The sequence below is a fragment of the Pan paniscus genome, chromosome 10, assembly GCF_029289425.2.
Source record: "Pan paniscus chromosome 10, NHGRI_mPanPan1-v2.0_pri, whole genome shotgun sequence".
Lineage (NCBI taxonomy): Eukaryota > Metazoa > Chordata > Mammalia > Primates > Hominidae > Pan > Pan paniscus.
In genome coordinates this window covers 50,237,071-50,261,609 of record NC_073259.2, presented here as the reverse complement: position 1 = coordinate 50,261,609, position 24,539 = coordinate 50,237,071, and the positions used below count along the sequence as shown (strand labels likewise).

The 24,539-nt window shown below is 35.8% G+C and overlaps 1 protein-coding gene across 3 annotated transcripts in view; it reads left to right on the top strand.

The window, feature by feature from the left end:
- TMEM117 (transmembrane protein 117) overlaps positions 1 to 24,539 on the top strand; it is a 554,287-nt gene that overhangs the window by 76,356 nt on the left and 453,392 nt on the right. Inside the window, exon 3 of one of the 3 annotated variants that reach the window (XM_063593086.1) lies at positions 16,263 to 16,325. The exons of the other annotated variants lie outside the window; for them this stretch is intronic. Coding sequence (XP_063449156.1) covers positions 16,263 to 16,325 — 63 coding nt within the window. The remainder of the gene's footprint in view (positions 1 to 16,262; positions 16,326 to 24,539) is intronic. 3 annotated transcript variants of the gene reach the window in all.

Below are 24,539 nucleotides of genomic sequence, written 5' to 3'. Positions count from 1 at the left end.
AAAGACTTGGAACCAACCCAAATATCCAACAACGATAGACTGGATTAAGAAAATGTGGCACATATACACCATGGAATACTATGCAGCCATAAAAAATGATGAGTTCATGTCCTTTGTAGGGACATGGATGAAATTGGAAATCATCATTCTCAGTAAACTATCGCAAAAACAAAAAACCAAACACCGCATATTCTCACTCATAGGTGGGAATTGAACAATGAGAAGACATGGACACAGGAAGGGGAACATCACACTCTGGGGACTGTTGTGGGGTGGGGGAAGGGGGGAGGGATAGCATTGGGAGATATACCTAATGATAGATGACGAGTTAGTGGGTGCAGTGCACCAGCATGTCACATGTATACATATGTAACTAACCTGTGCATTGTGCACATGTACCCTAAAACTTAAAGGATAATAATAATAATTTATATATATATGGCAGAATGAAAGCTCCATGTGGGCAGGGATTTTTATCTGTTTTGTTAACTCCTATATCCTTGGCACTTTTAAGAGTGCCTGGTACATATTACACACTCAGTAAATATGTGTTTAATGAATGAAAATAATGGAAATATGTCTTTTTTTTCACCTTGGTTAATATTATCCTTAAAGTACTGATGTTTTTATTGGTGCTTTTCCATGTGATTTTCAATTAATATATGTGTAGCCTTTAATGCATGTACCCCAAGAAAATTAGTCTAATTTATAGTTATATTCATTTTATCCAAAAATAAACTACACAGTTTAGGCATCTTCCTATTGTATCTGTCTGCCATGTTTTTGCATGACTTTAAAAATTGGAGTCCTCCAAGAAAGGCTTGTCATTATTGAGATTATTCATAAAAGCTATCCTAGGCTTTGAAACATTCCAAAGGAAAAGTTCAAAAAAATATTTTGAGCATCTGGAACTGTTTTGAGAAGTGGAATACTTTATAAGCCTCAAGGCAGTCATTCTTAACTTCATGGGCTACCAATCCTTTTGAGAATTTGATCTCTGTTGAACATATGGCCCTGCCAAATGCACATACCAACATGTAAACACACTACATTTATTTAAGGGATTTGTAGGCTTCTGGAAGCTCATTCATGGACTGTCTATGGGTCCTTGGACTCCAGGTAGGAAGTCTGGCTTTAAAGGCATACCTATCAAGCTCTAAATCCTTGAATATAGCTGCTGCATCTGCTTCATTCTTCACCACAGGAAAGTGCCTCATATTTAATAAACATTGCTTGAAACAATGTCTAGTAACAAAACAGTCATATTGTTTTATAATCATATTTTGAACTTCTTACTGTATATATATTCATATAGATTAATAAAGTTTGTATTAAGTATCTGTCCCATCATGTTATGGGATAAAAGATCCCATTTACCTGAAGGAAAGGGAACTAACAGAGAGGGACTATTTTTGCCTGATAGAGGGCTGGGGCTATCTGAGTGACATCCCAGAGAAACTGGGGACAGAGAGAGGAGAAGCAGACCATGTCCAACTGGCATTCTATTTAAATCTAACATCCAGGTGTTCTCTGAGTTTATGAGTCATTCCTGTTTTTGACACTGTGTGACAGTTGCTTTTACAGTACGCATTATATTGTCTCTAGAAAATCAATACAAACTGGATTTATGCAAGGCACAGAATCACACAACATGCTTTAATAAAAGAATAAAGGAAAATTTTGGCATATTTTAATTATTCATTTTGTTCACTTTCATCATGGCAGAATATAAGATATGTTTTATTTTTAAATTTATGTTTACAGAGAATAGAAGTATTACACGTGACCAAATATTAACTATATCATGTCAAGTAGGACAAAAGTTCTCATGGGCTTTTCCATTTATATTGATGTATTTTAATTGACTTAGTTCGGTTAATGTTTTTGGGATATCAGGTATAAATGCCCAGATGTGAAAGATAGAAATGCTTTATCCTTTCCGTATTTCCTCTGGTGCATCTGAGGGTAGACAAAGTATCACAGGAGAAGTCTTTGGCTAAATTCAATCAATTAAATGGAAACCGTGATCCTACAACCCCATGTATACCAATGCATGGGAGAGTCGGGGGACATGCAGCAGGTTCGGGAGGGGATGTGCTTGAAGGCTTGGTACTAGGAATATTCATCTATGGGGAAAACCTTGAGTTACTAAACTTCTCTGATACTGCTTTGGTTTTGCTTCTCTTCCCTCTATTACTGCTTTCTTATTTTCTCAGACCTGCAGGTCTGCTAAGAAACTTAGCTCTAACGAACCCGCTCCTCAGTCTTCCCCTAGATTGTGATCACATTTTATTCTTCTTTATCCCTGCACTAAGTCTGATCTGGCAATTGAATGAACTAATTCATTTCACAAATATTCGTGGTGCCCCTTCTATGTGCCAAACACTGTGCCGGGAATTCAGTGGAGAACAAGACAGACACAGGCCCTGCCAATGGAGCTTTCAGCCTCCAGTTAAATGCATGATAGAGAGGATGGGAGAGAAAGACAGTGGGGAACAATGGGTTACTTTTACTGTCCCTGACTGATATGTCTGCGTATAAAAGAACAGTCAGATTGGTGAGATTTCATGGTAGCCGTGCCTGCTCTTTATTTTCCTGTCTTTCTTTCATTCATGAAATAAATCAAATTTTGGATTGAGGAGCTGACCAAAAAGCATTTGGGTATGTGGAAACTTTGAGATCAAAGGGAGAGGAAGCTGAAACCTTCAGAGGGTAGAGATTGATGGTATTTGATTTTGTTCATAGTGTAGTATTTATTAATAGTTCTGTAATATTTGGTGGTATAAGTTCTGGTACCCCCTCCTTCAGCAAATTTATATTAAAACTCACTGTACATCTGCATATCAGAAAGCCTAGTATCTTCTTGGGATTTTCTTCTCATCTTGATTTACCCAAGAACCCCTGAAGCTTATACTGTGAGAGGAAAATCTGGCTGCTTTCTTTCCCCATGGGAAAGCACTGATGTTTAAACAGTGTTACTGCCGTTTCTTCTTTGCTTCCACATGGTATCAGTATTGAGTGTTAGTTCTTTCCAGGCATACAAACATCCAGGTTCTCAAAGTCTGGGTCTTACCTATACCCCTTGGAGAGAGGCTTGGCCACCCCTCAGTGACATTTACCAAAGGGGCTCCACACTTTAGACTTCTCCTTCAGTTAATATTCCCATGATGAGTCATTACCTCTTAGGATCCAAGCATTGTGCCAGGTGGCTGGAAACAGAGGGGCAGACTGAAGTTAACCCTCCTCTGTGGATCTTGGGCTTCCTGTCTTGAGTCTGGTTCATCAGTCATAGTTCTTCTTGCCTCAAGGTTATTTGTTTCTAGAGCTTCATTACCCTTTCTTACCACCTGACCTTGTCAAGTGGTAAGAAACTTTCCTTAATTTCAAATATCAGTGCTTCTTATACAAACTGATCTTCATCCCCTTCAGTGACCAACTTTGCATAGCTAAGTACTCTTGCTTGGTCACAGAAGGGTTTATTGCACTTAGTCCCAGGCCAGTGACTGTCTGCTGGCTCTAGAATTGTCTAATTTAAAGGCCTGCTCAGGCGAGGCCTAGGAGAATAGAGAAGGCTTGTTTCTATTATTAAAAAGAAAGAGGAAGAAAAAGAAAGGAGGGGAAGAAGGAAAGAAGGAGTGAAGAAGGAAAAAGAAAGAAAGAAAGAGGAAAAAAAAATCCAGTGGTGTTTACTGAGTATAGTGTTTTCAAACTAGAGGAGGCAAGGGTAAGGGAACACTTTTTTTATTTTTATTTTTAATATAGGAGGCTATGACCACATTTCACTGCCACTGTTGCAGATATTACAGCTTCAGCACCCCCCTCAACCTCACCTCCCAACCCCACTCTAACAACTCTCTTGTCTGATCTAGCAAAAGGACTGCTGTGGCCATTATGGTAAATAGTGGCAGGGAGAGGGTGATGGTTGGGCAAGAAAAAAGTGGGGGATAAATTCATAGTCACTACTAACTTATTCTTCTTTTTCCAGCCACATTTTGAGCCACCTTCAAATCCAACAGAAGAGGGGAGGCATGGAGGGAGAATGTTAGAAGGGGAAATGGAATGGAGAGAGGGGAGGGATTCCCTGTTCCACCTCTTTGTTCTTCATTGCCTAATATTTTTCAGTGACTTAATGCCAGCCATGGTAACCTCTTTATTTTCTTCAAAATGTTGTTTAAATTATTAAACTAAAACAAGAACGTTGTGTAGAATTTAGAAAATGTAGCAAAGTTCAAAGAAGAAAAAATTCTCTAGTAATCTGTCATCTAGAGAACACCACCATTAACATTTTGGCAGTTTTCTTATGGATATATGTTTATAAAACATGAATTTATTCTGTGTATTCAATATTTATAATGATTCTACCCCATCTAGATTATTAAATATCATGTATAAACACATCTTAATGGTTGCATGATTTTATTACTTTATTGTACCACCGTATTTAGTTGAACATTTAGGATGTTCACAGGATGCTGCCTTTATTTTACTACTTATATCACTCTGATGTGAACGTCTTAGTCCATAGATCTTTGAACATTGTCAGAAGGAGAAACACAATGGAGAGTTGTTACATTACTGTTGCTGGAGTATGAAACTGATGAGTCCTGATGGTGTTCTCTCTTCAGTTACTGGGACTAAAAAATTAAATGGCATCTCAAAGTTTTCCTACTTCATCCTAGGAATTGAAAGGGCTAAACATAAGCCAGGTAGACATATCTGATTTCTTGTTGGCGTGAAGTAGATCTAGGCTTCTTTTCTGATGTTAACAATCTCACTGTTAGAGCCTAGACTCCCCTCTCTACTCCTCCCAGTGGTCCATCCTTCTCCCCTGCTACAGTCAGATCCATGTTAAGGTTGCAGCCTCCTAGAGCATAATCAGATTACCTGAAGCCATTAGTTACCTTAACCATTTATTTACGGCCTCCCTATGCCCAGTTTTAGATGTGATGAGTTACATGCAGAGATCAAATCTGATTTATTGATATAGTGATACAATAATAGTACTATGGCTGGGCAGAGTGGCTCATGCCTATAATTCCAACACTTTTGGAGGCCATGGTGGGAAGATTGCTTGAGGCCAGGAGTTTGAGACCAGCCTGGGCAAGATAGTGAGAGCCTCATCTCTACAAAAAAAAAAAAAAAAAAAAAAAAAAAAGGCGTGCTGTGGTGGCACGAGCCTGTAGTCCTAGCTATTCAAGAGGCCAAAGCAGGAGGATCGCTTGAGCTCAGTAGTTTGAGGCTGCAAGATCTTGTCTCTAAAAACAAAGAAAGAATGCTAACTCACCTTGAGTGCATGCCCTGTGTCAGGGCACTTTAGTAAGTGGTTTATGTAATTCACAGTGTAATCTTCACAGCAATCTTATGAAGTGGTTACTATTATTACCCTCATTTTACATATAACCAGAAGCAGGGAGAAGTTATGTAACTGTCACCCCAGTGGGCAGTAGCAAAACCAGGAGTTAAGCCTCAGCCATCTGTCTCCCAAGTCCTCACCTTTACCCATTATGCATATCATAAACATAAACATTTTTAGCTTTTAGTAACATTTATTTTTAAAAGATCTTGGGCTGCAATATTGGGGTTCATAATTCTTACCTGAATTTTCAAACCAATTCTTTTATATGTGTCTAATTTTAGGATTCTTTTAAAGATTTTTATCAAGCAAAAGGCAAACATTTTTATGAGGATTTATAAACTCATAGAAGGTGGGAGCTGGAGTGAGTGACCTTACAATCCCCTTGTCCTGTCACCCTCTTGCACAGACTTGGGTTATACTTTTTTAGACATTGGCCAGTTGAGGTTGATTTAGGTTTCTATAGAAGGACTTGATCTCTATTCCAGTCACTTGGTCTATGGCATTGAGTCATCTTTACTAGTTTGTTAGATTGATTTCCTAGGGCTATTATCTGGTAGATAGGGAAATCCTTCAGTTTCTATTTCTGCTCCACGAGAACACTCTTATCATCAAGGACATAGCCTGAGATGGAACATAACTGTCAGACACACACATTATTTGACAAAAATATAGCCTACAGGGTGCTGCAGACTGCCTGCAGAGTGCTGTGATTATAACTGTTACAAGGGGGACGTCATTCTGTCATTGCCTGGAACAGTTCTTTTTTTCTTTTCTTAATATAATTACTGACAGTACACTTTTTGTATATGCAGGCTTCATCTGGTCTAGTCTGATTAAAGTTGATGGCTATTTTTATGTCATCAGCAATCATAATTTTTTGTTTCATTTTTAGAACATCTCTTGCAGGGGTTTTGAATACTTTTTTTGACTTGTCTTTTTTAACTTGTCACCCAGTTCTTGCCAAGGTTAACAGCAAAGTTTACAAAGGTTAACAACCAGTCTCACCTGAGAATCACCGCCTAAGCAAAAGGTTATTTCACCATGCTAATTCTTTTGGATGGCTTTGTCTAGCTGCTTAGTTAATTAACCAATTAGAAGCTACTTCTGATATTATTTTTCAAGATACATGCTTGCTTGTCTGTAGGCCTTTTCTTTGAATTTATTTTCCTTTTTTAAAAAACATTAATTTGATGCTTCCTTCGTACAGACGCTTCCAGTGGGTCTTGTTAGCCCTTAGCTCTATGCCTGCCTCTTGAACACTGGGAATTATCCTGCATTCTACTGAGTTCCACAGCTGTCTGCCTTACCAACACTCAAAAGCATTTTAATATTCTCACCATGCCTCTGAAAATACTTTCTTCAGTCTCAATTGACCATCACATACCAAATCCGCTTTTCTGTCTTAATTCTCTAATCTCTGTACAATTTGATACTGTAACCGCACTTGAAGTTTTCTCATTTGATTTCCATAACGAAAATTATCTACTATATACTCTGCTTTTTTGGTCTCCTTTATTGGCTCTTCTTTAATTTCCAGTTTCCTGCAAGTATTAAGTGAGCCACATAAGAGAGCTGCTTCCCTAGTTCAAAAACTTCGGTGTTGTATCTCCAGCCCTGCATTCTTTCTTCTCCTTTTCTCCTCATTGCATGCATCCACTCTCTTTTTAAAAATTTTATTTTATTATGGTAATAACACTGGACATGAAGTATACCCTCTTTAACAAATTTGTAAGTGTACAATACGTTATTGTTGACTCTAGGTATAGCGTTGTACAGCAGATGTCTAGGGCTGATTCATAGTTGTTTAACTGGAACTTTATGCCCGTTGATTAGTATTTCTCTATTTCCCCGTCCAGAACCAGACAACCACCATTGTACTCTCTGTTCTGTGCATTTGACTGTTGTAGATACTTCATATAAGTGGAATCATGCTGTCTTTGTCCTGTGACTGGCTTGTTTCACCTGGCATAATGTCCTGAAGGTTCATCCATGCTGTCTCATATGGCAGGACTTCCTTCTTTATTAAGGCTGAATACTATATCATTGTGTGTATATATTCCACATTTTCTTTATCAATTTATTGTATCAATTTCTCTGTCTGTGGACATTTAGCTTGTTTATATAGCTTGGCTGTTGAAACTGCAGTGAACATGGGGATGCAGATATCACTTTGAGATCCTGATTTCAGTTCTTTTGGATAAATATCCAGAAATTCAATAGCTAGGTCATATGGTATCTATTTTTAATTTTTTGAGAAACCTCCACACTGACACAGTGGCAGCACCATTTTTTATTCTCATCAGTAGTGTGTAAGGATTCCAGTTTCTCCACATCCTTTCCAACACTTTTTGTTGTTGTTGTTAATTGCCATTCTGACAGGTGTGAGGTGATATCTCATTGTGGTTTTGATTTGCATGTTCTTTCTTTTGGTGACTTTATTCTCAAGAATTGACTGATCAGCTCTAAATTGATGCAATTCGTATTTATATCTCTAGGTCCAGCATCACTCATGATATTTTCATCTCTCTTTAGGACCTCTTCATTCTGTTACTTTAATGGAAATCCAGATTCAATCTTCTCCCTGTGGCACAACCCATGTCAATAGTTAATCTCTGCAGCCTCTCCTTTTTTACTGGCTTTACCATTTCCCCAGTTTCCTGAGTTTGAAACACTGAAGTTGCTCTCTGACCTCTCTCTCCTTACACTCAACAGGATAACAGCTACCAAATTTTATAGATTTTATCTCTAAAACATCTTTGCACTCCTCTCTTTAAAAATTACTTTTTGTTGGTCAGGCATGGTGGCTCACGCCTATAATCCCAGCACTTTGGGATGCCGAGGCGGGCGGATCACGAGGTCAGAAGATCAAGACCACGGTGAAACCCCGTCTCTACTAAAAATACAAAAAATTAGCCGGGCATGGTGGCAGGCACCTGTAGTCCAAGCTACTCTGGAGGCTGAGGCAGGAGAATCACTTGAACCCGGGACGCAGAGGTTGCAGTGAGCCGAGATCACACCACTACACTCCAGCCTGGGTGACAGACTGAGACTCAAAAAAATGACTTTTTGTCATAGCAGTTCAAACCTAGAGGGCCTTTTTTTTTTTTTTTTTTGACAGGATCTCACTCTTTTGCCCAGGCTGGAGTGGAGTGGCATGATCACAACTCACTGCAGCCTCAAACTCCTGGGGCTCAAGGAGTGATCCCTCTGCCTCAGCCTCCTGAGTAGCTGGCACCATAGGTGCACCACCACACCTGGCTCTAAATTGCTTTTTACTGTACTATTTCAGTAGCATTTTAAAATCCATCCTTTAAAATGTGGATTACTTCCTGTAAAGGATAATTCAGAGTATCTCTTCTCTGCTTGACAATCTAGTTATTTGTTATGCTCAAAATTAAGTATAATATCTTAGCCAGATATTTGAAATCCGTCACCCTCCTGTGGTTCCCTCCCTGTATCTTACACTTCAGTCACACTCCTGCTTTTTGTTAGTCCTTGATCTGCATTGTGCTTTCCACTTCTACGCTTTTACTTATCATTTATATCTGGAGTAGCTTGTTCCCGTTCTTATAAACTTGTCTACCCTTCTGTGTTTCCTAATGTGGCCCTATTGATGCTCTTAAAATAATGTGATCTTTTCTTATCTGAGCCCATGGCATTTTCTCATTTTTCTTTGGTACTTTTCTTACTAAGCTTTGCATTATTTGTTGGTTTGTCTCTATCTGTCTTATCTATCTACCCACCCATCTCTAGCCTAGAAGCTTCAAAAATGTAGAAAAATATTTTTCTTTCTGATTATTTTTCCCCAGAACATGCATATACTCAAACAGAGAGTCAATTAATATTTGGTGGATGAAGGAAAGTGTTTTGCTTGTTTTCCAGTGTTCAGTTTCCTTTACATTTTTTTTTATTAGTATCTGGTAGAGAGAGAATAAGATTTGGAGTCTGATAGATCTAGATTTAAATCCTAGATATCCCACTTGCTAGCTGTATGACCTTAGAGAAATCAAGTAATCTCTCTGAGCTTCTACTCTCTCATCTACAAAATGGGAGCAATTATACTTAGTTGCTTATTTTGAGATTTGAAGTATTATGTGAAAGACCTTTGCAAAGAAGAGCTCAGTAAGTTTTATTGTTCTACCTTCTCTTTCTTCCTTCTGATTTTCTCTATTCTCATATATTAAATTTGTTATACAACTCCACTGTTAATCACATTTTGTTTTAATGCTATTTACCTTTTCGTTTCTATGTATCTCATCTTCTCAACTAAATATCAAGTTTCCTGAGGGAAGGAAAAGTTTTTATGTTCACAGCTGCAGTTAAGGTTAGGTTCTGCATAGAGAGTCACTCAATGAATATTCATTGAATAAATGCATTCCCCCATTTGCTCAGCTGACATTCTTTCCATTCCACTGACTCCATGTTGGTGACTTCTCCATTGCTACCTCTGTTTGGCAGCTTTCTAATTATTACCAGGTGTCCCAAATGTCCACTGTCAAACTCTAAAAATGGACTTTCTTCCTGAACTCTACCATAAAAGTCCTAAAGCTTCTTTCTCCAAATTAAACCTCCATGTAAATTGCCCACCTTAGGGTGCCTTCTTGTCAGTAGAACCAGCAAAAAAGCACAGTAAGGACTCCTTGGATTTAACCAGTGAGTCAGATATGTCTTACAAACTATGGTTTCTCTTAACACTTGTGTGGTCTCTCTTTCTGTCTCTGCTTCTCTCTGTCTCTGTCTCTCTCTCTCTCTCTCTTTCTTGGTATTAGAAGGCAATACGCGTGCAGTGGGTTCTCTAAATAGAAAGGGATATAACATTAGAAATTGGAGCAGTAATTGAATTGTAATTATTTCTAGGTTTTTAAAAATTGAATTTAAGGATACATTAAGAAATAAACCATCCCTGGTGACTTAGTGAAAGAAAGGAGAATGTTATATGAAATTAACATATAGGTAAATGTAGCCCTTATTTGTGCTTTTGGTTTAATTATATGGAATAATGTAAATATTTATGTGCTTTTGTAAGGCAAAAGCATTACAATAGAGTGACATATTTGGTAAATTTGGATTTTATGTTAGCATGACTTAGCCTCATTAGGGCGTTCCGTTTGGCTTCTCAGGTCTGTTGATGGCTAAAATCACCTTTGCTTTGAGGTTTGGTTAAACATGTTATAGTTTGCTAACTTTACACTTGATTAAGTTATTTGAATCTCTTCATTGTAACTTCAAACAACACAGGTAGTTTGCAAGAGAATGAAAGTTGGAACTCATGAAAATGCTGGTTAGTGTCTGGGGTGGTTGTCTTTGATCATTTTGTGGACTATTTGGTTCTTCTCACCACTGATGTTTTTAAGTCCCTTAGGAGGCCCAAGAAGAAGTACCCCTTTTCTCAGCCTATGTTTTAAATATAGAAAGAAATAAGACAGAAATAAAGCCTGTGGTTACCAAAATATCACCTTTATTCCTAAAAGACTGTATACTGGAGAATCTGCAGGCATGGGACTTCCCAATACTAAACTCCAAAATTAAATAGATTTCCCTAGTCCTTGACAATACTAGGTTGGACACACCTCTCCTGGAGGAGCAGAGCAGAATTTGGAGCGCTGCCAGGAGAGATTTGGTCTCTAGAGAAAAGATGTTGACTTATATATGCCAAATTTATTCTTTCAAAATGGTCTATCAGATATGTTGCTTCTTCCCTGGAAGTGGAGAGTGGGCCGTTCTTTATCTGGAAGGAAACACCTAGGACTAGGGAATAGACATTCCGCATAATAGGGCCAATCCTCTTGTGTAATCTAGTTGGTAGAACAAATGAGGTGGCCCATTATAATGGATTTATCCCAACATATTTGTTAAAAGGAACAGTCAAGATTTCAAGTAATGCTTTGCATTTAATAGCTACCTAAAAATGATTTTTCATTTGTTAGATGTACAGACCAGGGTGGCATCTGGTCACACATTTTTCAGTTTCACAAATGTGACAATACTCCTATAACAGGCATCACTGTTTTATCTTATGTGTTAATGATGAACCACAGTAGAATATAGTGTGTTACAATGAGTCAGTATTTTTCATCACAAACTCATCACGTTATTACTTCTTCCAGGCACTAATGGATAACTATTTCTAAGACTGTACAAGAGGCTAATTCAAATGATATTATATTTGGAAAGACTTTCCTACTAATCTCTCTGAAGTTGGAGGTTTGCATATTTGGTTAAGTAAAAATATATAAGATAATTTTCTGTCATAATTTCAAGTTAGTGTACAATAAAAATTATCAATTTCTTTTTACATAGTCATGTAAAACCATTGAGTACAGACGATGCTGGAAATGGAAAGTATTGAGTAATATACTAATATTCTAACCACAGATTTTTCATGTCCTTATATGTAGAAAAATAAATGTCAGTAATAGTCAGCAGTGTTTAATTCATAGATTTATTTATAAAGTTCAGGAAGGAAACACAATTTATACTATATAGATATTAAATATTGTTATGACCATCAAGTGTTAGAATAGTGGCTAAGTAAATTACTCTCTAATAAAACACAGAGCCTAGAGCACAGCACTATATAAATGCCTGTTAAATAGGAACCAAATAAAACAATGAATTCTGTAGGAGTGGTATTTCAAACAAAAAATGGCACTGTGAATCTTAATGGGTTTTATATACTAATCTCTTTTCTGTAAATACAATTTCTTGGCTCTCCAGAGTGTGGTGTGGCTCCTTGTCTATTCTTTCTATAACTGAGACAAGTTACAAATCTCAGTAGATTAAAACTTGGGAGGAATATTGCCTGAATTCTTAAAGATGAAAGAACCCTAAGCATTTAAATTATAGTGCTTTATTATTCATTGTTTGCGTAGACACTGGTCATATAAAATAACTCCTATGTCTATTATTTTATTGTCAATATAGACATCAACATTCTGACTAAAAGGATATAAAATATGGTAAGAAAATATGATACATTATGTGAATTACAGTAGAGATAAAAAATGCCATTACTGACATTTACTACATAAAAGTTGCCCTTTGAAATTATTTAATTATTTCAAGTATTTCGTGCTGTGAAGGTTATTTTCACAAATGTTCTTTTGCTCTGTCTTAATAAAATGTCAAACATTTTAATAATGTAAAATACATATTTACCCTATGAATATTGTACTTTATTTCTAGTTTGTGATCTCACATCTCTCCTCATAAAAATTGCATTATCATATTACATTTTTATCATGTTATTTCCATGCTTCAAGTTCTCAAGTGGCTCTTATTCATTTTCAGAATAATTATAAAGCACAAAGTTATTTATTGCTGTGTAACAAACACATCCAAAACTCAGTGGCTTAAAACAAGAATAAACATTTGTGATCTCATAGTTTCTGTGCCTGAGGAGTTTGGGAGCAGGTTGGCTGGTTCTGGCTTGGGATCTCTCATGAGGTTGTTGTGACTATATCAGCTAGAGCTATAGTCATCTGAAGGCTTGACTGGGAAGTTACCTTCCAAGATGGATGGAAGATGTTCTCTCAAATGGATGGCAGGTTGGTGCTAGCTGTTTGCTGGATCCCTCAGTTCCTCAAGTGGAATTTTTCATAGGGCAACTTGATTGTCCTCGTGCCGTAATAGTTGATTTCCTCCAGAGACAGCAACTCGAGAGAGGGACCACGGTGGAAACTACGATAACTTTCACAACCTACCCTTGGAAGTTCCTCATGTCATTTCAACCATATTCTGTTGGTCACACAGGGAAGGCATAATTCAGTGTGTGTGGGGGTGTCTAGCCAGAGGTGAGACTCATTGAGGGCCATCTTGTAGGCTGGCTACCACACTTGCCAAAAAAAAAAATTTTTTCTTTTTGTTAAAAGTATTGAATTGGGTTAAATGGTCACATTTATTATATGTGCAACCCAATTTCACTGACTCTTTGTAACCTCCAATTTCTAATTTTATTTAAAATCTCAAACATTTATTTCTTATCTCTGAGTGTATCATATGGGCTTATAAAGTCGTCTGTCATATTCTGTTCTGTGCCCTCTATTGATGTTGACTTGCCGGAGGCTGGTGGAGGCTAGTGCTCCGCCACAGCTGCGGGCTTTAGGACTCCACCTCGTCAGTCATCCATGCCAATGGTATGGTTTCCCAGGGTTTCCACATTTATAAGCCCCCAGGCTGCTAAAATGAAGGTGAATTACGTGAAATCCTTCCTATTTAAAAACCTGTGCTTATTTCCACCCAGAAGTGGAAAAAAATGTTCCCTTTTCTACCTATGAATTATATATATTTATCCTCTAGTACAAGATAGTGTGCTTCTATATCTGGTGGGGCTTAGACCAGGATCCATGGGCTGAGCTTGACCCTCGTGTACCATCATGTGCTTCAGATGCAATGTTGTGTTGCCTATTTCATTTGACATTTAGTCGGAAAGTAGACTATTGAAACGATTGGAATTCTTTGCTTTCAGTTTAGCAAGCCAGTCTGGGTCCCAGCTTTAAGCTCAAACTAGCCACTTGCCATGTATGTTCAACACAGAACATATTAAACATACATATCACCAGTGCCATTAGTAGCTGCATAAATAATGTTTGAGGTTAATCTGTATGCTAATTAAATATATGTTTAGAAAAATTGAGTATATATCTAAATTTTGGTCTTATATATCTTGAAGTTATTCGTTGCATACATCTGTCAAGGAACTTTTGTACTTTAATAGAATAATTCAATTCAAAATTGGCAGTGAAATTCTTACCTGAAATCAGAAGCACCAGGGTGCTTTAGTCCTAAAACATTGGCTGGCATATCCTTTCCATTAATGGATAATTGATTTGTTCTCCCTTATATAAAGTGAAGTGCTATGCAACTGTAGATTCAACACTCTTCTCCTCTCTTCCAATCAGCTTACTGCTCCTCTTTGTAAAATCCGGGAGTTACATTGCTTAAAGTCTTCTGATAAACATTTTCATAAGCTAGGGAATATAGTCTGAGAAAAAAATAAATGTTTACATCAGAATTTCAGATTTAAATTCACATTAGTCATTCTTATAAATATCTACCCTTTTAAATTTGATTTTTTAAGTGAATTATAAAATCTTAGGGAAGAAGAGTTTATGAAATATTGGAATTAATTGTTACTTGAATGTTTGTGAAAGAACTCCTCTCTCAAACCATTTTGACATGGTGTTCTCTTTACCGAAAGGTGCTTGAACTACTGAATAGAATATTTTTTAGTAATAGAATAACTCAGGTTTCATACTTCTTTAATCATTTTGGCAAATAATATCTTTATCAAGGTATTTATCCACTTTTTATCTCTGCTATGTTTGTAGTTTTTCATTTCTAATACTTGTATTACCTTATCTCTTTTTTCTTCATCAGTCTAGTAAGAGATTTGTTGGTTTTATAAAACTTTAATGTTTTTGGCTTCATTGATCCTCTATATTTTATTTTTGCCTTTGACTTAATTATTTTTTCGTATCTTTTAATATCAACTTTCTTTTGCTTTCTATGAGTTTATTACTTTGTGTTCTTTTTCTTCTTAAGTTGGATATATAGCTTATAGATATTCAGCCTTTTATAATCTAAACAATTGAAGACTAAGTTTCCTATTTTCAACTATTTTTGTTGCATTCCAAAAGTTTGAAATGTAGTCTCTTGATAATGTTTCTTAATCTCCATTGGGATTTTTGTTTTATTCATGAATTATTTTGAAATGTGTTTTTAAATTCTGAAGTATGAGGTATAAAAATTATTTAACATTTTGTTACTAATTTCTAATTGATTACATTTGTTTGGAAATGTGGTCTGTGTGATATCTAATCTTTGAGCTTCACTGAGGTTTGTTTTGTCAATTTTAAAGCTTCCAATGCATGTTGGAAGAGAATATGTGTTCTCTAATTGTTGCATGCAGGGTTCAGTATGAAGTCCATTAAATCAAGTTTTAATTGTAGTATTTAAATATACTATATCTTTGTTAATTTTTTTTGTTTTTGGTTTTTTTTTTGGTTTGCATGACTTATTAAATGAGAGAGGAATGCTAACATCTCACACTGATTATAGATTTTTAAATTCCTTCCTGTAGTTTATCTGATTTTGTTTTACATACAGTATTTTGAATCTATCTTATTTATATAATCTATCTCATTGATCAATTTTAAAATCATTCTATTTACCTGGAGAATTTATTATTTGTTATTATGTAATGATTCTCTTTATTCCTAACATTGTTTTTTAACTTAAAATCCATGTTGTCTGAAACTAATACATATTCTAGCTTTCTTTTTGTTAGTTTTATCTGGTATATAATTTTACAGCCTATTACTTCCAACACTTCCGCATTCTTAGTCATATCTCTTGCAAACACACATCTTTGGATTTGTTTTGCTCTCAGTTTTCTATCTTCTATCTAACAATTATTGTCTTTTAACTGGCAAGATCAATATATTGAATTTATATTAGGACTTGATTCTGCCAAGTTTTTTTGTGTTTTCTGTTAGCACAGCTTTTCCTTCTTTCTTTTTTCCCTTTTTTTTGAACAGATTGAATTTTGTTTATTCTTTTTCTATCCCTCCTTCACTCCTCTACTAGGTTTAGAAATTATGTATTAAATATCTACTATTTTAGTGGCTACCCTTGATACTTTACTATGTATATTTAAAAAGCTAGCTATTCTAAAGCTGATCAATATCTTAATCACCTGCTAAATAATAAAAGTTCTCTAGAACGTTTTAACTGTAATCAACCTCTTCTTACTTCCATGGGATTGCTGTTCAGGGTTCTAGTTCTTTTTTTGTTTCAACTCCACAAAGTAGATGTTAATATTTTTATTATTTTATATAAATAATGTTTGTCTAGATTTGATACATTACTTACTAGTTTATTTTATCACCATTTCTTTTTGCCTCAGATATGTCTTCTGAGATCACCTCTGGAATCAGGTTCATTCTCCTTGAAGTACTTTTAAATGAAGGTATATAGGAGGTATACTCTCTGTTTTTGCTTTTTGTTTTTTTCATTTTTAAAATCCTGTGACAAATGTCTTTTAGTGGAGTATTTAGTCCATTTGTACTTACATAACTATCAAATATTTGCATTTAAATATATCACTTTACCATGCTAGTTTTATTTATTTTTTATTATTATACTTTAAGTTTTAGGGTACATGTGCACAATGCGCAGGTTAGTTACATATGTATACATGTGCCATGCTGGTGCGCTGCACCCACTAACTCGTCATCTAGCATTAGGTATATCTCCCAATGCTATCCCTCCCCACTTCCCCCACCCCACAACAGTCCCCAGAGTGTGATGTTCCCCTTCCTGTGTCCATGTGATCTCATTGTTCAATTCCCACCTATGAGTGAGAATATGCGGTGTTTGGTTTTTTGTTCTTGCGATAGTTTACTGAGAATGATGATTTCCAATTTCATCCATGTCCCTACAAAGGACATGAACTCATCATTTTTTATGGCTGCATAGTATTCCATGGTGTATATGTGCCACATTTTCTTAATCCAGTCTATCATTATTGGACATTTGGGTTGGTTCCAAGTCTTTGCTATTGTGAATAGTGCCACAATAAACATATGTGTGCATGTGTCTTTATAGCAGCATGATTTATAGTCCTTTGGGTATATACCCAGTAATGGGATGGCTGGGTCAAATGGTATTTCTAGTTCTAGATCCCTGAGGAATGGCCACACTGATTTCCACAATGGTTGAACTAGTTTACAGTCCCACCAACAGTGTAAACCATGCTAGTTTTTTATTTACCTTCTTTCTTTAGTTCTTTACTCCTTTTTGCTTTGCTTTGGATAAATAAAATATTTTTAATATTTTATTATTACTACTATACTACTTTGTTAATTACACATACTTTTATTCATTTAGTGATTACCCTAAAGAGTAAAACACACATAATTGACATTAAAGCCTACCTTTAATTAATATTGCCAACAATTTCCAAGAACCTTATAGCACTTAACTTTATTGACCCCTTCTGCCTTGTAGCTTATTTTTGTCATAAACTGAAATTCCACATTTTAAATTCTAAATGATATTATTACTGTTGTTTTAGTCTTTAACAGCATTATTGAGGTATAATTGACATATAACAAACTTCATATACTTAAGTATACAGTTTTGTAAGTTTTTAATATATATATATAACTGTAAAACCACCATGACAGTCAGGATAACCATGTCTGTGTGAGCTTTTGTAACCTGCTTCTCTTATCCTTCCATACATTCACACAATCACTGTTTATTTGCATTTTCTAGAAATTTATATAAATGGAATAATATATTATGTGCATATTTAACAGCTATTAAATCTATCCATTGGTTATTTCTTTGGTAAAATTCATAATCTTTTTATATATTTCTTTGAACATGCTAATTGCAGTTTTCTGACTTCTACGTTATAATGCCAATCTTTGCATCATCACTGAGTCTGCTTATGTTATCAATTTTTTCACCTGCTTTTCAGTAATTTTTTTATGTCTTGTTTCTTTATGTGCCTAATTTTAAAAATTGAATATTAGAGATAATATCTAAAGAATTGTAGAGGTTCATGATGATACAATCTTCCCTAGAGAAAATTTTATTTTCTTCTGGTCTGTAGATACTGGGTTCAGGCTTTCTTTGGTTTGATCTGTTTCTGATTTGTCCTTACTCCTATAATATTGCCTTTCATATATCACATCCTAAAGCCTGAACTCTGCCCATAATTATTCTACTTTGATGTTCCCTGGATTCTAATTTTTGTTTACTCAGCATCATGAGACTAAAATTTATGCTTAGTTTTTTTTGCTTATCAGCAGTTCTATGCTTGATCTTACCTCTCACCTACATAGTTTAGTAGGTGTCAGCAAATGATCTATGGGAAATTGTGTTAGAATTTTGGGTCATTTCCTGAGTTTCCTTTTTTTTTCTGGTATTTTGTTCCCTCATGTCCTGATTGCATTTGTAGACATGAATTTCAATTTTTATCTCTGGCCCAGTGACACTGCCTCAAGCTCTAAGCCACAGTTTTCCATATGGTCCCTATGACACTGAAAATCAGCAAATCTCCCAAGGGGAAAAAGATGCAATAAATTTGGCTCATCTAAGTGCATTTTCTTTCCTTAGTGATCTTGGCCTTTCAAGTCTTGCCTGCCTTGCTTGCTTTTTGATGCCTTCAAACAGTGGCCTTCATTATGATAAATACACTTGCTAGGTACACAGCTATAGATTGATAGTTATTTCCTCTTAGCAGTTTGAGGCACTGTCTTATGACATCTGTTGTTGCTGTTGGGAAGAAATCAGTATAATTATTGTTCCTTTCAAATAATCTGCCTTTATTATTGTCTGATTTTAAGATCTTTTTTGTCTTTTAAGATAAATAAGCCCTGCAGTTACTACAGCTTACTTCCTGGAGAGTTTTTTGGCCTCATTGCAGGAAGGAGGAAATCAGGCAGAGGCCAGGGTCTTCCTGAATGGAGGAGATAGAGCTGGGTGTGTGGGGAGGTCAAAACAGCTATTTCATATGTCAGAGTACCAGAGTGAAAAAGAGAGCACAGAGGAATAACTCTAGAGATCTGAAGATGCCTCTTGACTCTTCACTGAGTAATGATCACCACAGGGATGTGAGAACCCACCCCAAGCTGGGGAAAGTATCACTCAAAAGGAACACAGGAAAAATTCTTAGAGCTCACACAGGACTAAGAATAGTGTGTGTCCCTACAAGGCAAAAACACAAAACCTTGTCATTTATTTGCCATCAGGTAGAGTAGTCAGAATGGTGGAAGTGGGGCAAAATTAACCTGAGGGCTCCTGCTGCCTAATAAAGTTTAATAGAAATATTCAGTAGCATCAAACTATTTCCAAGTAATTTAAATGCATCCAAGAACAAAACTCAAGAGTACTTATAGGCATACAGAAATATCCTGCACCCAATAAAGTGAAAATTCACAATGTCTGGTATCCAATCAAAAATTACTAGACACACAAAGATGCAGTAAAATATGACCCATAATCCAGAAGAAAAATAAGTCAAAAGAAAAGCCCAGGAATGATACTGTTGATATAGTTAGTAACAATGATATCAAAAATTATAACTATGTTCCATATGTTTCAGAGGGTAGAGAAATGCCCATGTGTTAAATTGAGATACAACAGATTTCAAATATTTTACATTTGGTAATTTCAATATTTAAAGTTCTTGTATTGTCTAAAGTTTTATTTGCTATTTCTATCAACTCTCACTCATGGTAGCACTTCTTTTTGAGTTTAGTGAATTTTTACTTTGAACTCATATTTTAATAATATAATCTATCTGAATTCTGAGGATTTAAATAAAGCTTGTTTTTCTCTAGAGAGTATTCACATTTGCCAAATTTGGAATCCAAGAGATACAATAGTTTAAGGACAACTTTACATTCTTTGAAGGGTCCTGATTTATTCTGGGAGACCCAGGCTTGGCATCTCCACCTTGCAGTGTCCTTGAGCTTACACTTTTATTTTCTCAGTGTTTTTATGGGCGTTTGGTCTGAAAGTAAGTCTAGATTTTAAGTTTGCTTACTGGTACTCTTTAAATTTTAGCTGACTCTTCTTGCCTCTAGCCCTTTTGATGTGCATGAAAATCTATGTTTGTTGTGTTTCCCCTATTTACCATCATATTTACAGTACACAGCACTGGCCAGGCTCATAGTTAGAATTAAGAATTTGCCATATGAGTTACTATCATTAATACAAAAGCCTATGGTGTTTAAAATTATATTGTTTATTTCTAGATTTTTTAAATCTTAGGAGTCTAGATAAAATAGAGAAAATGACTACCTCATATAATAATTTATATAAAATAACAGATTTTTAATAAAAATTCTTTGGTAGTCAGATTTACTTTGCTTTGATTTCATTAAATAAGTTTTTTTTTTTTTTTTCAGAACTGGATACTTTTATTTGAATACCTTTCAAATACCCTTTTTGATGGTGATCACCAAAGTGATTCCTGCATCCTGTTCTTTTGATTCTACTTTAACTTGGGCTTGGATAGTTATTGGAGAATTGTCTGAAAGATCTTTATGCTTGGCTTAAAAGAAATAATGATTGATAGATTTGTCCTAACTCACCTTAAAGTACATCAAAAGAGTCCTGGACTCTGCCTTCAAACTGTTTTGTGACTATTGGTGGGTTATTTGAACTACTTACACCTCAGCTTTCTCATTTATTAATCAAAGGAGTTGAAATACATTATTCTTGGATATTACTAAGGGATTAAAAAGCATAACAACTTAAAATTAACACCTGTCTATGATACTCCTAATCTGTCATTTAAACTTGTATCTTATGAATTATTAATATATTTTAGTAAATCTATAAATGGAATGGGTAGAGACAATAGCACATTTGCAGGTACAAGACACCAGTCTGAAAGACTTAGAGGACTTGTGGAAAGTCGTGAATGAAAATCAAATTCAGGAGAAAAGGGAGAGTCAGAGAGATCTGAATGCATAGGTACAAATAATAGGAATACTGTAAATGTGGATGACATGGCAGAATCTTGGCCTTGGCATCCACCCCTTGTGATTGATCAAGATTGCTTAAGACCATGGAAATCGGCCTTCAGGGGACTATTCTTGACAATTGAACTTTTCCTTCTTAATTGCATTAATATAATGCCTGAAGTTAAAGGAAAACCTATTTTAAAATTGTTAAGTATTCTTGTTTTTTAATATTGGTATCAGTATAATGATGAAGATGTAAGAATTTAATAATGGTAGTAATATTAACTTTTTTTTTTTTTTTTGAGACGGAGTCTCACTGTCGCCCAGGTTGGAGTGCAGTGGCGCGATCTCGGCTCACTGCAGGCTCCGCCCCCCAGGGTTCACACCATTCTCCTGCCTCAACCTCCCGAGTAGCTGGGACTACAGGCGCCAGCCACCTCGCCCGGCTAATTTTTTTGTATTTTTAGTAGAGACAGGGTTTCACCGTGTTAGCCAGATGGTCTTGATCTCCTGACCTCGTGATCCGCCCGCCTCGGCCTTCCAAAGTGCTGGGATTACAGGCGTGAGCCACTGCGCCAGGCCAGTAATACTAATTTTTAACAATTGGGAACTATACTTTCTATCTCATTGCCCATTTCAAAATACAGAATTTCCTTTTTTTATTGAGATGGAGTCTCAGTCTGTCGCCAGGCTGGGGTTCAGTGATGTGATCTCGGCTCACTGCAACCTCTGCCTCCTGGGTTCAAGCTATTCTTCTGCCTCAGCCTCCCGAGTAGCTGGGAGTACAGGCACGTGCCACCCCACCCAGCTAATTTTTGTATTTTTAGTAGAGACGGGGTTTCACCGTGTTGGCCAGGATGGTCTCAAACTCTTGACCTTGTGATCCGCTGGCTTCAGCCTCACAAAGTGCTGGGATTGCAGGCGTGAGCCACCACTCCCGGCCCAGAATTTCAATAGTGACAATCTCTAATGGTTCAGAAAATATTTTGTTTACTTTTACTTGAATTATAAAAATAGATTCAAAGAATTTTGATTATTAAATGTTGAAATAATGTTTCTAATATAATTATTTTAAACCAATTATAGCTAGTTATGTCGTATTAAGTTAAGTGATATCAAATTGCTGATATTTGGTGGGTTTTGACCTTAAAAATGCTATTTGATATAATTTCACTTAGTAGTAAAATATAGGCAAAATTGATTCCGTCAAAATTAGAGAACATAATATATGTATGCATAAATTAAGTGTGCTGATAAATTTTACCTTGGGCTACAAGGTAATATGTAGTATTAATATAGCATTCTTTTTATTTGATGGTTAACTTTTCCTTAAAAGGAAAACTAATAGATTCTAATAAATGAATACCTTTATTTCCTCTTGGAGTCATGTTTTTTCATGTTGAGCAATAAGCAATTAGATTTAGTTAAACTTGAGGATAGTTTAATGGAAAGAGCCAAATAGTAATAGTAAAATATAATATTCAGACTCTCTCAAATGGAAGGTTTATTACTGTGTTACTGAGACTAATTTATGTCAACATGTGTTTATTTAGTAATTTTACTAAACATTTATTTTAATATGCACACTTTTGAAATTGACATTAACTTTAGTTAAATTGACATTAAACTTTAGATCTGAACACACTATTATTCATGCTGTTTCTAACCATGCTTTTATTTTCCTCTTTTTTATAGAACCTCTTTTGAATTTCACATTGTAATCTTTGTTAGTATTATATGAGATTGTATCTCAATATTCAGTGTTTGATATTCTGTCAAATTCAGTGAATAGCCGACATTTCTTGAGTATGCTCCTATTTCTAATAAGAGATGATAACCATCTGCTCAATGTTTTTAAATTCTCTTTGTACCCTGAAATAAGATTTGATCTGAATATTAATGTAATGGTACTCTTAGAGTACAAAAGTTTTATGATCTTACATTTATTATATAAAGCCGTGTTTGTCTAACTAGACCATCCTAACTGCCATAATGATACTCTGGTGTAGTTTGTTAGATAACTTTGTTGATGTCCCATTCATGGAATAATTCTCATATTTTAGTTATTTTTATTCTGTTACCGTTTTTTATTTTTTATTTTTTTGTTTGAGGCAAGGTCTCACTCTGTCACCCGGGCTGGAATGCAGTGGCATGATCATGGCTCACTGCAGCCTCAACCTCCTTGGGCTCAGTCGATTCTCCCACCTCAATCTCTGGAGCAGCTGGGACTACAGGTGCTCCACCATGCCTGGCTAATTTTTTTGTATTAGAGACAGAGTTTTGCCATGTTTCCCAGGCTTCTGTTACCAGTTTTTAGTTAGTGAATTTAAACAAAAATAGTCATATCATGTTTTTATAAACTATAAATTTACACAAGCTTGTGATGAATTCTTAATATACTTATTTTAGTCTGACCGGAAGTGAATTTCAATTAATTTTCAACTGCTGTAATCAAATTTCATTTTATCTTTTATTCTCTTCTTCCAGCCATAAGAAATAGGGATTACATTTCTTGTCAAGTATTCTAATATTTAAAATGTTAAATATTAAGTTGGCCTTTAAAGAATGTTATCAGTTTGTTACTTCGGGTTCATTTTATATATTAGAGAAGCATACATTGAGAGATAGAATATAAGGAGGAATATTTTTTCTTTTAGTGGGTAAGGATAATATATATAGCAGATTTTGAGCTAATCTCTCACTGACAAAGCAAATCATAAATCTCGGAATTGGTCTGGATCTTAAAAGTCATGTAATCCAGCCCTTTAAACTATGCTTGGCAATGGCCATTTCTCCTTGTCTGCACTGAAAGGAACTTACTACCTCCTGAAAGAGTCCATCCCATAAGCTCTTTCTATAATCCCAGATATAAAATATTAACAAAGAAGACAACTTCCCAGAGGAGATCATTTCTGACCTGCATTCTAGGCTTTATAGGAAGTAGAGCAGTTAGTTGAGTTATGGAGAAGGAAGGAAGGTTATCCCAGGCAGAGGGTTCAGCATGAGCATAGAAAATGCAACTGCTTAGTGTTGATGGAAACAGAGTGAAAGGATGGGAGTGGTGAGGGAGGAGAGGGAAGTATGAGTCAAATTAATTCATGCCTTGTATACCATGTTAGGGAGCTTGGATTTTATATTACAGGAGAATTGTGATTATTGAAAGTTTTTTTAAGTGAAGGGGTGACTTGATTTGACCACATAGGATTTTAGTCAGATCTGTTGGCTCTGTGGTGGATGGATTTGAGATGGAAAAGGTTGGAGTAAGACAGGCCAGTTAAGAGGGCATCGCAATAGGTCTTATCAAAAGACAGTGAGAACCTAAATTATGAGAGAAGAGTTTGGATGTAAGGACATAAAATGATAGGGCAATTGATTGAAATGGAAGGTGTGTAGGAGTAGATTTAGGGATGGGATGGGTCAAGTTGCAAATAGCAGCATATTGTATGTTGGGGCAGAGGGTAGGGATTTTGGCTTTGTTTTTGTCTACTGAGTTTGATTTGCTGGTAGGATATCTAAGACTATAGTGGGCAGCTGACTTCCAGTGTGAAGCTCAGGAGGAAAAATTTCTACTGGAGATATGGGATGTTGAAACCATGGGAGAGGATGAGATCATATAGTGATATGATGAAGACAAGGACTGAGGACAGACCATGGCACATCATTATTTATTGGAAGAAGGGATGCCTAAAATGGTGACT